General features: G+C 41.0%; 1 protein-coding gene across 11 annotated transcripts in view; it reads right to left on the reverse strand.

Annotated features, from left to right (window-relative positions):
- Positions 1–14,572, reverse strand: part of CPEB3 (cytoplasmic polyadenylation element binding protein 3) — a 197,144-nt gene that overhangs the window by 18,514 nt on the left and 164,058 nt on the right. For all 11 annotated transcript variants that reach the window (XM_043596981.1, XM_043596972.1, XM_043596983.1 and 8 more), the window contains one exon: positions 12,030–12,211. In XM_043596981.1, coding sequence (XP_043452916.1) covers positions 12,030–12,211 — 182 coding nt within the window. The remainder of the gene's footprint in view (positions 1–12,029; positions 12,212–14,572) is intronic.

Below are 14,572 nucleotides of genomic sequence, written 5' to 3' on the forward strand. Positions count from 1 at the left end.
ACCGTTCTTATATAGAGACTGGTACGTGAGAGAGATACAATAGACAGTCTCAAGTCATCAAAAAGACGAAGAACTGTAACTACAAAAGGCGATCATCAAACACCCAGTGTCCCACTTACCACCACGGATACACAGTTGTTCTTCCCTGTCCCCACCCCAACTCTCTGGAGATGGAAAATACATGCCCAGCAATCCTACCTCTGTGTATTTATTGAAAAGAACTGAAATCAGGCCCACGTTCACTGCAGCCTTATTCTTCTTTTCCAAGATGTGGAAGCAACAACCTAAATTTCCACAGACATGGATAAAGAAATTGTGCTATACACATACAATGGGATATTATTCTGTCTTAAAAAAGAATGAAATCCTGACACATGCAACAACATGGATGAACCCTAAGGCCATTATGCTGAGGGAAGTAAGTCAATCACAGAAGGGTGAATATTGCATGAATCTATTTATGTTTCTAGGTAGTTCCACCATAAGCATCTTTGCCCCAAGCATTTTTGTTAAAACATTTTTGTTGTGTAACTAAGTGGCTACTAGGCAATTTTATTGTAAAAAATAAAATCATGAAAAAACAAAAGAGCATCCATCTAAAAAGGACATCATGAAACATGAAAATGGTAATAAAATTAGAATGACTATTGTGAGGGGCGCCTGGGTGGCTCAGTTGGTTGAGCGTCCAACTTCGACTTAGGTCATAATCTCACAGTCCATGAGTTCAAGCCCCGCGTCAGGCTTTGTGCTGACAGCTCAGAGCCTGGAGTCTGCTTTGGATTCTGTGTCTCCCTCTCTTTCTGCCCCTCCCCTGCTCATGCTCTGTCTCAAAAAAAAAAAAAAAAAAAAAAAAAAAAAAAAAGAATGACTATTATGAAATACAAAATATCTGAATACAATCAAACCTATAGTGTAAATACACAGCAATACTGCATAAATAACTGATTTTATTTTGTGGATTGTACCTAAGCACTTGACTTCAAGTCTTTTGTTCAGAGTATTAAACTTTTTTTTTTTCTTATTGATTCATCTCATTTGGCATCACATTTTTTTCACTGAAATTTTTTCCTTCATTAAGAGAGGCTGTAAGTTTCCAAAAAATGGGATGCATATTTATAAGTGAACTTTATATTGCTTTGTGAAAGCCTTCTACACTGTTCTTAGTTCTGGGCAGACTCACATGTTTACTGATAGACATTCCAAAGGTCAATGGGAAATCTGAGTTCAAAACTGTGTCACTGTGTAGACATTTCGGAGGGCTAAGATTTATACAATAAAAAAAATAGGAGTACTGCGTCAATGGAGAAATAAACCAAACTGTCAACCCAAACTGCCAACCAGTTATTTTTTTCACCTTTTAGGGAAAAATTGCCTTAAGGCCAATTGGTTATGTGGTGAAAACGCTTGTGACAAAACTACCTATGGCAAAGATGCTTACCAAGAAAATATTGGACATGTCAATTTATATGACAGATCTAAAGTAGTGAAACTCCTAGAAAGCGGGAAGTAGAATGGTGGTTGCCAGGGGCTGGGAACAGTGGAAAGTAGGGGGTTGTTCAAAGGGTATCAGCTTTCAGTAGGCAAGATGAAAAAATTCTAGAGATCGACTGTACAACACTGTGCTTATAGTTAACAATACTGTTATTGTTCACTTAAAAACTGGTAAGAGGGGAGATCTTACATGCTTTTTCACCACAATAAGAAAGAAAATATACGGTGGGTAGGACACACTTGGGAAAAAGGGATTAAGAAAGAGAAAAACAATCCCTACTTATTCAACTTCTAAATTTGAGGACAAAGAAGAAAAGAAGCTGAAAACACAGTGTTTTCTCAACTGGGTTCCCTAGAACGTTATTCCCAAGAGATGGTACATTTTAGAAGAGTTCCATGATCGAAAAATTTGTGAAAAACTACGTATTGTTTCCTGGAATCTTCACAACAACTGGCATATATATACAAGATTCTAAGAAGTCTTAGAATATACCAGCCTATTTAACTTTCTTCTAGAAAGCATTTCCAAACACATTTGACTCGGGAAAAAAAAAAAATATATATATATATTGTAAAATAGATATTAAAATCAAAAGGGACTCATGTTTCACAGAGAATATAGGGAATGGTGGTTTAGGGGAACTTATTTTAGGGACAGATTCCTAGGCAGGCCAGACCTGCCTACAGAGAGCTCCTTCTGTTTCAAAAGCTAAGATAACCAACCAGTGTTACCCCTGTCTTGCCTGAAATATTTAACCCATTTTATCATGTGAAATTTCAGTTAGATTATCTAATGAGTATCTTCCAGAAGAGTTCACATATTATTCATGGTTTCGTGTATATCAGTGTGTTCTCAGTACCACTAAATACTGACAGGGTGCTTTAAGTTTTTAAAATTGTTTTCATGAAAACACACACACACACACACACACACACACACACACACACACACACACATCCTTCCTTCAAGTTCTATAGTAAGTGGCATAGTGAGGACTAAATTCCAGATTGGCTGATTCTAGCCTAGTATCCTTTCTATTAGTAAGAAGGCCTCTGTGGGTTGAGTTGGCAGACTTTAACCTATGTCTACTGCATGATGCATTTCAAGTTATAAACATCTAACTTGCAAATTTCTAGAAGACAAATGACTGAGTTGTGGTAAATAATAGTTGGGGAGAGACCACCAGATTTTTAAAAACAATTTTCTTTAATGTTTATTTATTTTTGAGAGAGAGAGAAAGAGAGACAGAGCACGAGTTGGGGAGGGACAGAAAGAGAGGAAGACACAGAATCCAAAGCAGGCTCCAGGCTCTGAGCCGTCAGCACAGAGCCTGATGCGGGGCTTGAACTCACAAACTGCGAGATCATGACCTGAGCTGGAATCGGATGCTTAACCAACTGGGCCACCCAGGCGCCCCAAGACCATCAGATTTTTAAAAAGAAATTGTTCGTATCGATCAAATATGCTTTTGTTAGGCTAAAGGAGATTCAACTGATTTTATCCTTATAAACTTTCTCAGGACCACACAGAGTAGATAGAAGGATAGAGAAATGGCCATATTAGAAGGATTACCTATTTTTTAATGATCTCATTTTTTCACACTACAAAAACATTTCATATGTGAGTGACCTAGCCTTGAGTTATAAGGAAAACTGGATTTCCCAGAGCTTTCATATCTTAAGTGTTCATCTGGCGTGACTTCTAAAAATACCATTAAAACAGACAGAATGAGTACAGGTGCCCTCTTCTGCCCTTATTGTACTTAAATACTTTAAACTGTTCCAGTTTTTCACAGAAACACTGTTCGTGGATTATAAGCAAAATTTAATCCTAACCTTCTACTCAACTTCAGGTTCGAAATCTTTTCATTATCAGAGAAAAGATACTGGTTAAAAAAAAAAACCCACTTCTTTCTGGACTGAAGAAAAAAAAAAACCTTAAATCCTTTACATGGAAAATGCATTTAGATGTTTACATCTATAAAAGGGACTTAAGAGACTCTATGTGTGTCTTGACTAATATCCAACCAACGTGTTGGCAGATTGGCAGCTAATTTTTTTTTTTTTAGTGTCAACTTCAACTATTTCACTGTCTCTATATTAAAGATTCTTAGTGGAACGAAGTAGGTGCTTTAAAAATAAAAAAATAAAAGAGAGAGAGAGAGTCAAGAATTAGCCTTGGACGTATGATTAGGCAGCCACACAATTTGAATAGGCCAGGTTCAGTAATGATACAAATCAACATCAGTGCCACCAAACAACTTTCCAAAGTGCTTCTTTCATCTGACACTGTTTAACTGCATGATAAACTGTAAGACAGGCTGGTGTTCTTACTACCACTGGAAAATAAAATCAATAAAATCAAGCTTCTACAAGGTGGTAAATTGCCCAAAGTCACGTGGTGACTGGGAGAGGAGCTAGGAGTATAGACTCTGACCTTACAATTGCCAAGCCACAACACTTTTTTACTATCGCCATGGTTCTCTGGGTGGCAAGGACAGGGCTGGGCATGGGGTTTACCCCTCTAAGGTGCTGATGGTCGTACACCATAAATGCCCCACTCTATTAGTGCTCCAGGGGACCTGTTACCCGGGAGAGGGCGTCACATGCCTGTGTGCCAAGGCAGAGACAACAAGAACTGCTGTGCTGGGCATCACATAACTTTAATATTGTCAACACAGGGACAAATTACCAACTGGCTGATAACTGGTGAATATTATCCATAGCATATGCATAATGTAACCTTTAAAGGTTTACATTTAAAATTTAAAATTTTTTTTAATGTTTATTTATTTGAGAGAGAGAGAGGAAAGAGAGAGAGCAGGTGCACAAGTGGGGGAGGGGCAGAGAGAGAGGGAGAAAGAGACAGTCCCAAGCAGGTTCCATACTGTCAGCGAAGAGCCTGACATGGGGCCTGAACCCACGAACTGTGAGAACACGACCTGAGCCGAAATTAAGAGTTGGACGCTTAACTGACTGAACCACCCAGGGACCCCTAACCTTTAAAGGATTTATTTCAAGATACTAACAATGTTTCATTAGAAGTAAAAACTAAGGCATAAAATTATATTTGTGTCATTTAAAATTATTTTTATTTTTGTATCTATTTGTGTATTTTATTTTTTCCTTTTTAAAAATTTAAATTCAAGTTGGTTAATATACAGCGTTATCTTGGCTGTAGGAGTAGAACCCAGCGATAAATCTCTTACATATGGCACCCAGTGCTCATTCTGAAAAGTGCCCTCCTTAATGCCCATTTAGATTTTCCTCACCCCTTGTGTCATTTATAATAATAATGTTCCCATAGTAAGGGTCATGATGACATTTAAAATGCCAAACATCTCTACCAAATGCTATAATCCAGTGCAGCTGCCCTGGTTCCTGCTCACTTGAAAAAGGTATCATATGAAGACAACATAAAAGTGAAAAGCAAAACCAAAGAACTGCAAAAAGGCACAGAACATTTTCCAGCTCATTTTGCTAACATTAAAAAGCGTCCAACTTCGGCTCAGGTCATGATCCATGAGTTCAAGCCCCACATCAGGCTCTGTGCTGACAGCTCAGAGCCTGGAGCCTGCTTCAGATTCTGTGTCTCCTTCTCTCTCTGCCCCTTCCCTGCTCACGCGTGTGCACTTCCTCTCTTTCTCTGTCTCAAAAGTAAAATAAACATCTAAAAATGTTTTAAAAATGGCTCACAGATATATTAGAAAATCTTGATAATGAACTCCAGATGCGCTCTGTACTGTGTAAAATATGTTCACCTGGGAAGTTACATGAACTATTGAAACATATATAAAACCCACAAAAGGACCTGTGATGTAACTGAGGGGTTCCGAGTCTAAGGTCTGTGGAAAAAGGACTTCATGGAAGAAATGGGTATGAAGAGACATTAGACCCTGGGTGGGCAGCAAGGTTCAGGGAGGGACCCCCATGAGCAGAGGCACCTCTGCCCTTAACGGACAGGTATGTTGAGAGTCTCCAAGCCTCTCTTAGATTCTCCTTTGTTGCAAAGTAAAGGGGTTGGACCACATCACGTCTAAGGTTAAGTCCAGCTTTAATGTCAAAATATAAATTTATTATACAAGTGAGTGTTCTTAATGAAGTAGGAAAAGAAAGCCACGCAAAAGTGCCCTTTTGTGGGTAGCTGGATATGCCAAAGGTTGCTGTCTAAGGACTTCCTACCTGGGCTACCTCTCAGGTGACATTCATTCAACAACTTATTCATTCATCTAAAAACAATTAATTAATGTGTGTCCACTATGTGTCAAGTATTAAGTAGCTAACATGAAAGACACACAGTCATTGCCCTCATGAGTTGTACAGTTTAATAGGATAGAAGGACATTAAATGAAACAATATTTCATCACAGAGGTATTTAAGGCCACAAAGGAATGGTAGACGGTATCATGACAATGATCAAACAATGAGCTTACAAAGAGATGTAAGCTCCACTGAAGAAAAGATTCCTAAAAATATTACAATTCAGCTGAGACCCGAAGGAAAAGTGGGTATTAGGCAGGGAGAAAAAAAAAGTATGTATAAATGACCTTAAAGGCCTTGACTGGCTCAAGACAAGGAAGAGAGCGCTAAGGCAAAAGAAGTATGTAGTGCATAAAGGGTCATGTAGGCAATAGGAATTAAGGATTTTGACCTTTATCCCAATGGCAATAGAACATAACCAAGGGGTTTAAAGGAAGGGAAGACATGATTCACACTACGAGTTTAAAAGAGGCTGTTGGCTCAGTCAGTAGAACATGAGACTCTTGATCTCAGGGTCATGAGTTCGAGCCCCACGTTGGATGTGGAGCCTATTTAAAAATACATATATATACAGTAAGTAAACAAATAATCACTCTGGTTTTTATGTAAAGAATGAACTGAAGACTGGCTACGCAAAGTGGGGAGACAGTGGGGAAGCTCCCCTAGATGTCCAGGTGAGAGATGAGAGTGACTCATCCAGTACGCTTGACAGCCTTCCATGGTCGCTTCCAGTCCTTGTTCTCCCATATATCATCCCGATTTATCCTACACACTCACTGAGTGCCACCCGTGTGCCAAGCATTCCCATTCAGACCTCTGGGCACAGGCTGCAGTCAAGATCCTGGCAGCTCTGTAAGGGAGCACCATTAGCAGACCCTTCCACCTCTCTGAGTCCTCCCACTGCCAGCCATACCATGGCAAGAAGTTTGTTGAAACGCAGATTTACCAGCCAACTCAGTAAGTCACATATTCTTGGAGGACTCTGATTATAGCTGCAGCCTGGGTCACAAGTTTGCCTCAACAGCCGGGCTATCTCGTTCCTGTGACTTCACAGAGTATAGGCTAAATAAGGAGGATCCCCTCCATATAATAAATAAATAGGATACATACAGTGTCTCTGCCCCCTTCCCCACTGGGGGTTACTGTGCAATTGATCCTCGTACTGCGGGCTTGAAGGCTGTTCGGTTCAATACCTCTTCCTGTGTTCTAAATCTTACTGTGGTGATGGCTGCACAACTATGTAAACATGCTACAAATTATTTAACTATACATTTTATTTTAAAAAGTCTTTTTTTTTTTCAGTTTTGAGAGAGAGAGAGAGAGAGAGAGAGAGAGCGAGAGCACGCAAGCAGGGAAAAGGCAGAGAGAGAGAGTGGGAGAGAGAGAAAATCCCGAGCAGGCTCCGCATCACCAGTGCAGAGCCTGAAGTGGGGCTCCAACCCATAAACCGCAAGGACACGACTAGAGCTGAAGTCAGAGGCTCAACTGACTAAGCCACCCAGGTGCACCTCACTGTACAATTTAAATTGGTGATTTGTATGGCATGTGAATTATATCTACGTAAAACTGCTACCAAAACAAAACCCCAAACCGCCACCTCTTCCTTAAAAAGGGAGGGCATTCTGGGTGAGAGAAACGACGGGAGAGGGAGAAAAGTGCCAAAGTACAGGACTGACAGATCCCACAGATGTTGCATACTGACATATTTTATTTTACGATAAGCAAGCCAAAAGGTCACTAAGACTGTGAGAAGAAATCAAATCTATAAAGGTTGTATTTTCCCCATGAGCCACTCCATCTAAAAACTTAGCCAAAGTGCAGCAATAACAACAACAACAATAGATACATAAATGGTTAAATTCTCAAAAGAGAGGTCTTTTTTGAGAAAAGTTGGCTGGATACAAAAGAGGTAAAGGAAATTCACCAAATTCTTCTTCGTGTGCCTCCCACAGTTTACCTAGGGAAGGTGCAACCTGCGAGCACACCTCAGTCCCAGAACTTTCCAAGTTGCTGGCACTGCTGCTCTGCAGGCGGCCCTCTCCCACTCTCCACACGGGCCCCAAAATGAAGGGGTTAGAGCCTGCAAACAGCAAGCAAGCGGTCCTTAAAATGCTATCTATAGGGGCACTTTGGTGGCTCAGACGGTTAAGCGTCTGACTCTTGATTTCAGCTCAGGTTGTGATCTCACGATTCATGAGATTGAGCCCTATGTCGGGCTCTGCGCTGACAGCATGGAGCCTGCTTGGGATTCCCTCTCCTCCCCTCTCTCTGTCCCTCCCCTGCTTGTTCTCCCCCTCTCTCAAAATAAATAAACATTGGGGCACCTGGGTGGTTCAATGGGTTGAGCGTCTGACTTCGCCTCAGGTCACGATCTCGCGGTCCGTGAGGTCAAGCCCCGCATCGGGCTCTGGGCTGATGGCTCAGAGCCTGGGGCCTGCTTCTGATTCTGTGTCTCCCTCTCTCTCTGCCCCTCCCCCATTCATGCTCTGTCTCTCTGTCTCAAAAATAAATAAACGTTTAACAAATTAAAAAGTAAATAAGTAAATAAACATTAAAAAATGTTATCTATAGGTTGATTTTTTTTTTAATTCGTTGATGGCATTATATCTGCATTCATAATGATACCGACAGCAAATGAAGTTCCTGTGACCAGAAAGGTAATAAAGGTTGATGCTATTTAAGATAGTCAAGTCTTGGTTTAAAGGCAACTCTAGGCTAATGTAAGAAAGAAGGAGAATAAGGCTATAGCATTTTGGAATTTGCAATATCAAGGAAAAGGGATTATGGGCACAGGAAGATACATTCTCCTGACTTTTAGGACAGCAAATTTCAAAACCTTAGCTATTGCCAAAAACCTACAGGGGTTATTCAGGAAAGAAGGTTGTGCCTAATAAATTTTCTGCAGACAATGAAGAACAGAGCCACTGAGAAATAAAAAGAGCATTACCTAAGGAAATACCGATGTAGTTATATATAATGGGAGATCTCTGGAAAGCTCAAACTTAAGCTTTAAGAGAAAGATAAAGAAAAATAAAACTAGGGATGAACTTTAAAAAGCATCTAAGAAGGGTGCAGTTAACAGAGGCTCAAAATGCCAGAGTCAAAAAAAAATAAGGTATTGTTGGCTACGTTCAAAGTAAGAAGGAAACAAGAGGACAGAGTAACAATTTGGGGGAAGGGAATTGGAATGTTCACAGAACAGTGAAAAAGGAACCTATCTCAGCACGGAAGCTGGCTTACGTCTCTAAGATAAAGAAAATGGTCTCCATATTGGTCAAAGCAAACAAAGGGCGTGAAGAGGGAGCCAGGAGCCAGGAGCCAGAGAAGAGGGACTGGGCCACTTTGAATGACTTGCAATTTTCTCACTTAGATGACTCTCATCCCGCGGCACTGAAGGAACTGACAGGATGTGGATGGAGGTGGCATTCTTATGACCACAGCAGCAGTCCCACCGTACATATGTATGATGTGTTACATTGTATATATTGCTTTCTGTCCACTCTCTCTTCTGGGCTTCTCACAGGGCTGTTACTACTGCCTTACACACCAAAGCTCAGCATTTAAGTAATGTGGCCACAACCACATAGCCCCCTGGGAACGAGACCAGACATAAACCCAGCCAGTGCTCTTTACACTAACCAGTGGTCTTTTCGTTACATCTTCAGCAGAGCAACTGATAAAATTCAAGCTACATGATTTTAACAACATCAGTATTGAGTGCATTTGTAGCAAGATGAATACTGTTAACCATCAAGTGCTAGTTACTAAATATCTATCCAAATGTCATACAGCTCTGGCTGATGTTCAATCCTCAAATCCCATTTAGTCTTCAGACCATCCCCAGGAGGGAGTTACAGATGAGGGCCCAAGGCTCCTGGCACTAAGTAACTTACTTGGAGTCATCAGTGACTAGTGCAGCAGAAATTTAAAAGTATTGAAATCTATTCTAGCTCCAAACTCCACACTCTTCCCATTACAATTAACTGCTACTCTAAATGGTTATCAAGGACTACTTTACGATATGGAAGGTACGGATAACTCAAATGCAGTGGGAAGAAAATAGTCAATGGCTTTCTCAAGTCCTCGGGAGTTTCATGTATTCTCATAAGCATGGCCCATCATCATGCTCACAAAAGCAAAGCCACTTCTCTTTTAGCCTGGTTCTATGTCTTGTGGGAAGACGTGCTAAAGGGCTGAGTATAGCAGAAGAAGGGGAAGGGGCTGTCAATAGAACAAACAGTATCTGAATTTACTGTGATTTTAAAAGAGGCTCGGAGATTGCCATGTTTCTGGGGGCAAGTGTACTTCCCTCTGGTAAGGAGTAGGTTAGAGGTTAGCCTGGGGGCAAAGGGAAGATAGAAGCATTGGGAATGGAGGCTTCTTTTCTCTTTTAATTTTTATTTTAATATTTATTATTTTTGAGAGAGAGAGACAGGGCATGAGCGGGGGGGGGGGGGGGGGGGGGGAGAGAGAGAGGAGACACAGAATTTGAAGTAGGCTCCAGGCTCTGAGCTGTCAGCACAGAGGCCGACGCAAGGCTCAGACTCATGAGTTGTAAGATCATGACCTGAGCCGAAGTCAGATACTTAACCGACTGAGCCACCCAGGCACCCTGGGAAATGGAGGCTTCTTTATCTTTTCTAGTACCTACCTCCTGTCTAGTCACTAGTTCTGGCTTCACAGGGGGAAAAGCATACAGATGAGAATCTAAGGCTCTTCAGGTTAAGTTTATTGCCTGGGGTCACCAGTGACAGGTGCAATAGCAGTCTAAATGTAATAGAATCTGGTGTTTTCAGACTCACAAAAGTACAGGCACAAGCAGGTTCACTGGCACCAGCAGCAGTACTTAAGAAAATCCTCCAAGTATAGCCATTCGTCAATTTAATAAAGGTTTATCGAGCACCTACTACCGTAGCTGTACATCAAGCAATGGGTAAGCACCGGAAATGGAGCAGAGAGACAGACAGACACCGACAGCCTATCTTCGTGGAGCTGACAGTCTGAGGGGGATTACTGCTATAAAACGGGAAGCTCAGAAAGCTGTGGGTGCCTGAAAGCTAGGAATGGAGTTGGATCTTTATCACACTAGGAGTCTCCATTAATTCAAAGAATTTCAAAATTCTGAAAAAAGAGTTCTTTTATTTAGTTTAATTACAAAAACAAACAAACCACCACTACTTACTTTTCAGGAGCCCAGTAATGTAGCAACTAATTATTTTAGGCACTGGCTTTTCTAATTTGATCAGGTAAACGTCTTAATAAAAATATAACTTGCTGAAAATTTAAAAATCCATCACCAACTGAAACTTCCACCTTCCAAGAAATTTAAGTTTGCTACACAAAATTAGTCAAAAGTTGACCATAGAGAGTACAGGTGGAACTTCATAGTAGGATATATTTATACTACTTTAATTTATTCCAGTCCAACGTATGCCCCAAGAACATCCTTTGCTGGAAGCTGTTAACAGCCACAGTACAATTGCACAGGGAGGTGTTCAAGACTTGAACTAGTCTACTTGCTCTATTCCTTCATTAATACAGGTGTCAGATGATCTCCTGCTACCTTCTATTCCCCCAAACCTCCAAAGAGTGGCAGAGCTGGGATCTAAGGGATTTAAACCTACGTCTGTCCACAAAACCAACTGAGCACACCAACCCCCTACAACTCTATTGCGTGTCCCCTCTTTACACCAGAGGTAGCAAATCAGAGGTTACATCAGAGGTACCTGCCTAATGGCCAGGCAGGTAACACCATGGTGCAAAAGGGCAGGTAATGCATATGCATATACCATACCAGCAGGACTACAGGGAGTTGGAGAGGGGACTGGAAGGGGTAGCAGCTATTTTGTTCCAATGATTGCTATCATGTGTGATCTTGCAATTTTAAGAGAAATCAGAATTTCAAAATTTTATGTACACTCCTGAACATTAACATTAAACGTTAGTCCAAACTTATTTGAGAGCACTAGCTCGCAACCTTTGTTAACGCACCGTTGGCATCATCTTTTGAACAGTACCAGTTTGGTATGCTAAATTCTGCAGGGTTATTTTCATAAGCGTAACATCACCCTGGGGATGGGTGAGGCAGAAGGTTCATTAACGCCCTAAATTTCATGGGTACTCTCTTTTTCAGGCAGTCTAGAGGGAGGGACTCGTGGACTCATACCACGGAGGGCAGAGTTGCTCACTTTTGATCACAAGGTGCTTTTCTCCCCAGGGGCCCAGAAAACAAACTGCATTTCTTCCCCCTAGCAATTATAGCCTAAGCAGTTGCTTACCCGTTTGTCAATGTCATTGTGTTGGAGCTGCACAAAGCGAGCGCTGATGGCTGCAATGTAACTCTGCTGATTGGAGAACGCCACGCGGCCAGCACCTTTGGGGTACTTGAGCTCTGGGTCCGTATCGATGCCAGCATAGCAGACACCACCATACAAACGGTCCATGATCATTGCCAATTCAACTGCAAGAAAATAAACACAATTTGGTATGAATGTTTAGAAGGCACTTTTGCCCAGGAGAAGGAGGAACTGTTTAAGGGTCATGCAGTATAATTAATAAAAGGAAAACCCATGTTAAGTATCATGAAGAGTGTCCACATCAGTCTTAACAAACTCAGGCAGGGGAGATCCTCATATTTACAAATAAAATGAAAAAAAAATTACGAATTCACACAACACACACACACACAAATTTACATAATCGGAACTTCAGCAAAAGTATAAAAGGAATCATCTATCAGCAATCCTCCTGTTCCACTTTCTGTTTAGTCCACTGGAATGGGCCCTGGGTAGGCAAAGCATTTCAAATGATGCCCTACCAAGTTAATTCTAAACAGCCCTATTTACTGATCTCTAAGACTAAAAGCAATTACTAAAGTCACACTGCTATATTAAGATTAAGCTATAGAAAGAATTAACTCCTCTCTTTAATTAAAGGCAATATATTTATAACCTTAAGGTAAATCTCTACAATTAAATATTTTTTTAGTATATTCTATCCCAATTGAGAAATCTCCACACTAGCCTCTCACACTGAATTGTAAATAATAATAATAGTAATAATTATAATAGCAACAATGAACATTTATTGAGCACTTACAATGTATCAGGAAACACTAAGCTGCCTTAAAGGCAGTAAAAACATACCCTTCCCGTACTCTGCTATGAATCCAGAGGTCTGGTCTGCACTCCTTGCCACATTTCTTCTAAATATACCTTTATATTGGTATATTTACAAAACACCTATACAGAAGGCATTTGAAAATTGGACCATTCCAAAGGTCTGATATTCTAAAATTATCCTCATCATGTCAAGGAGAGACATGTAGCAGTTACTTACCTGGATCCAAATTTCCTGAAGGTAACTGTTTACTTGATACTGGATGGCACTTCCTCCACGTATGAACATTCCTTTCAGGCTACTCATATGATTTAAGTCCAAAAGACTTATCCCTACCCCTGGGGAACGACCCAAGAACCCACTTTCCTCAAACGCCTAGATAGGGTATTTAGAAAGGAGAAGACAGGGTAGGTGGATGATGGCCTGGGTCATAGCCAGTGCGCAAAGACCATCACATCACATAACAGACTTCTACAGGAATCAGTGTTTGGGGGGAAGGAAAGCAACACAACCCCCTGAGGTACAGGAGGAACTCTGTAGCAGCTACAAGGGCTGGAGAGTCGAATAGCGTAAGAACCCCACCAGACTTCTACAGAGGGAAAGCCAGGCACTACTGGTTCCTGAAGTATGAGACCGCTGAACTGGTAAGAAAAGGTATGCTGCCATGACAGAAAGGCTGTCTTTCTACTGAACTTTTTCAAGTTTTCTCTCCATAATGCTGGTGATTGTTTTCTAAGTACCGTTCTTAAGAAGAATGATCTGCAACCAACAGATTTTGGAATTTTCAGAAGGTGAGCAAATAAGCAGGCAATCACTAAGCCCAAGAATAAGTGCTATTAAAGACAGAACCAAAAGCTATCCCAATTATCCCATTATGATCAGAATTACTGAGTCATATCAACCAAAGAACATGCTGATTAGAGCCCAAGTAGACTGTGATTGCAGTCGTGGGGCAGGATCCAGGAATCACATTCATTCAAGCAATGCAAGAAGAATCACGCACATACCCTGAATATCAGAGTTCAGTAAGTCCACACACTTCAGCCCAAAAACCTCTGATGGCTTGAGGACCTCCTCACATGGCTAATGTTACTTCAGGAACAGAGACTAAGACACTGAGGTAGAAATAATTAAGTGCAGTCATGAATCAATTTCCCTTATTGGTCAAGGGGCTTAATAAAATAAGCAACCTCAGGAAGTGGAAATTAAACGCTAATTTTCCAAAGACCTAGCTTCCCCTGGAATGGAATAAGAGAGCAAGCACTCCCTCAGCCTGGTGAACAGCCAGGAGAAGAATGTCCGCAAGGAACTGAATGCCACTTGTCTTCCACCCTTAGAAAGGACTCATGAAAGCACTCATTTAGAGAGAAGGTATACTGCCTGAAAGCTTGAAGCCCCAGCTAAGGAGAAGAGTTACTATACCCATAGGCTCTTTTACAGCGCATTGGTCTCCAAAGGAATTTTAGGGATCCTCGGACATCAGAGAAGGTGGTTCCACAGCACGAACATTTTATTACTTGTTGAATCTAGCTGCTGGAAAATCATCTTCACATGCCAAAGATTAGGTCGTGACTGATATTGCTGGCAGTCAAGTACTTTTGATATAAAGCAAAAACCCTCACTCATTCTTTTATGAAAGCTAATTATAAATAAATCCTTTCTACTTGTACACTTTTATACACTCATTTTCTTGGCCACCAAA

Source organism: Prionailurus bengalensis, chromosome D2 (assembly GCF_016509475.1).
Source record: "Prionailurus bengalensis isolate Pbe53 chromosome D2, Fcat_Pben_1.1_paternal_pri, whole genome shotgun sequence".
In the NCBI taxonomy this organism is placed as follows: Eukaryota; Metazoa; Chordata; class Mammalia; order Carnivora; family Felidae; genus Prionailurus; species Prionailurus bengalensis.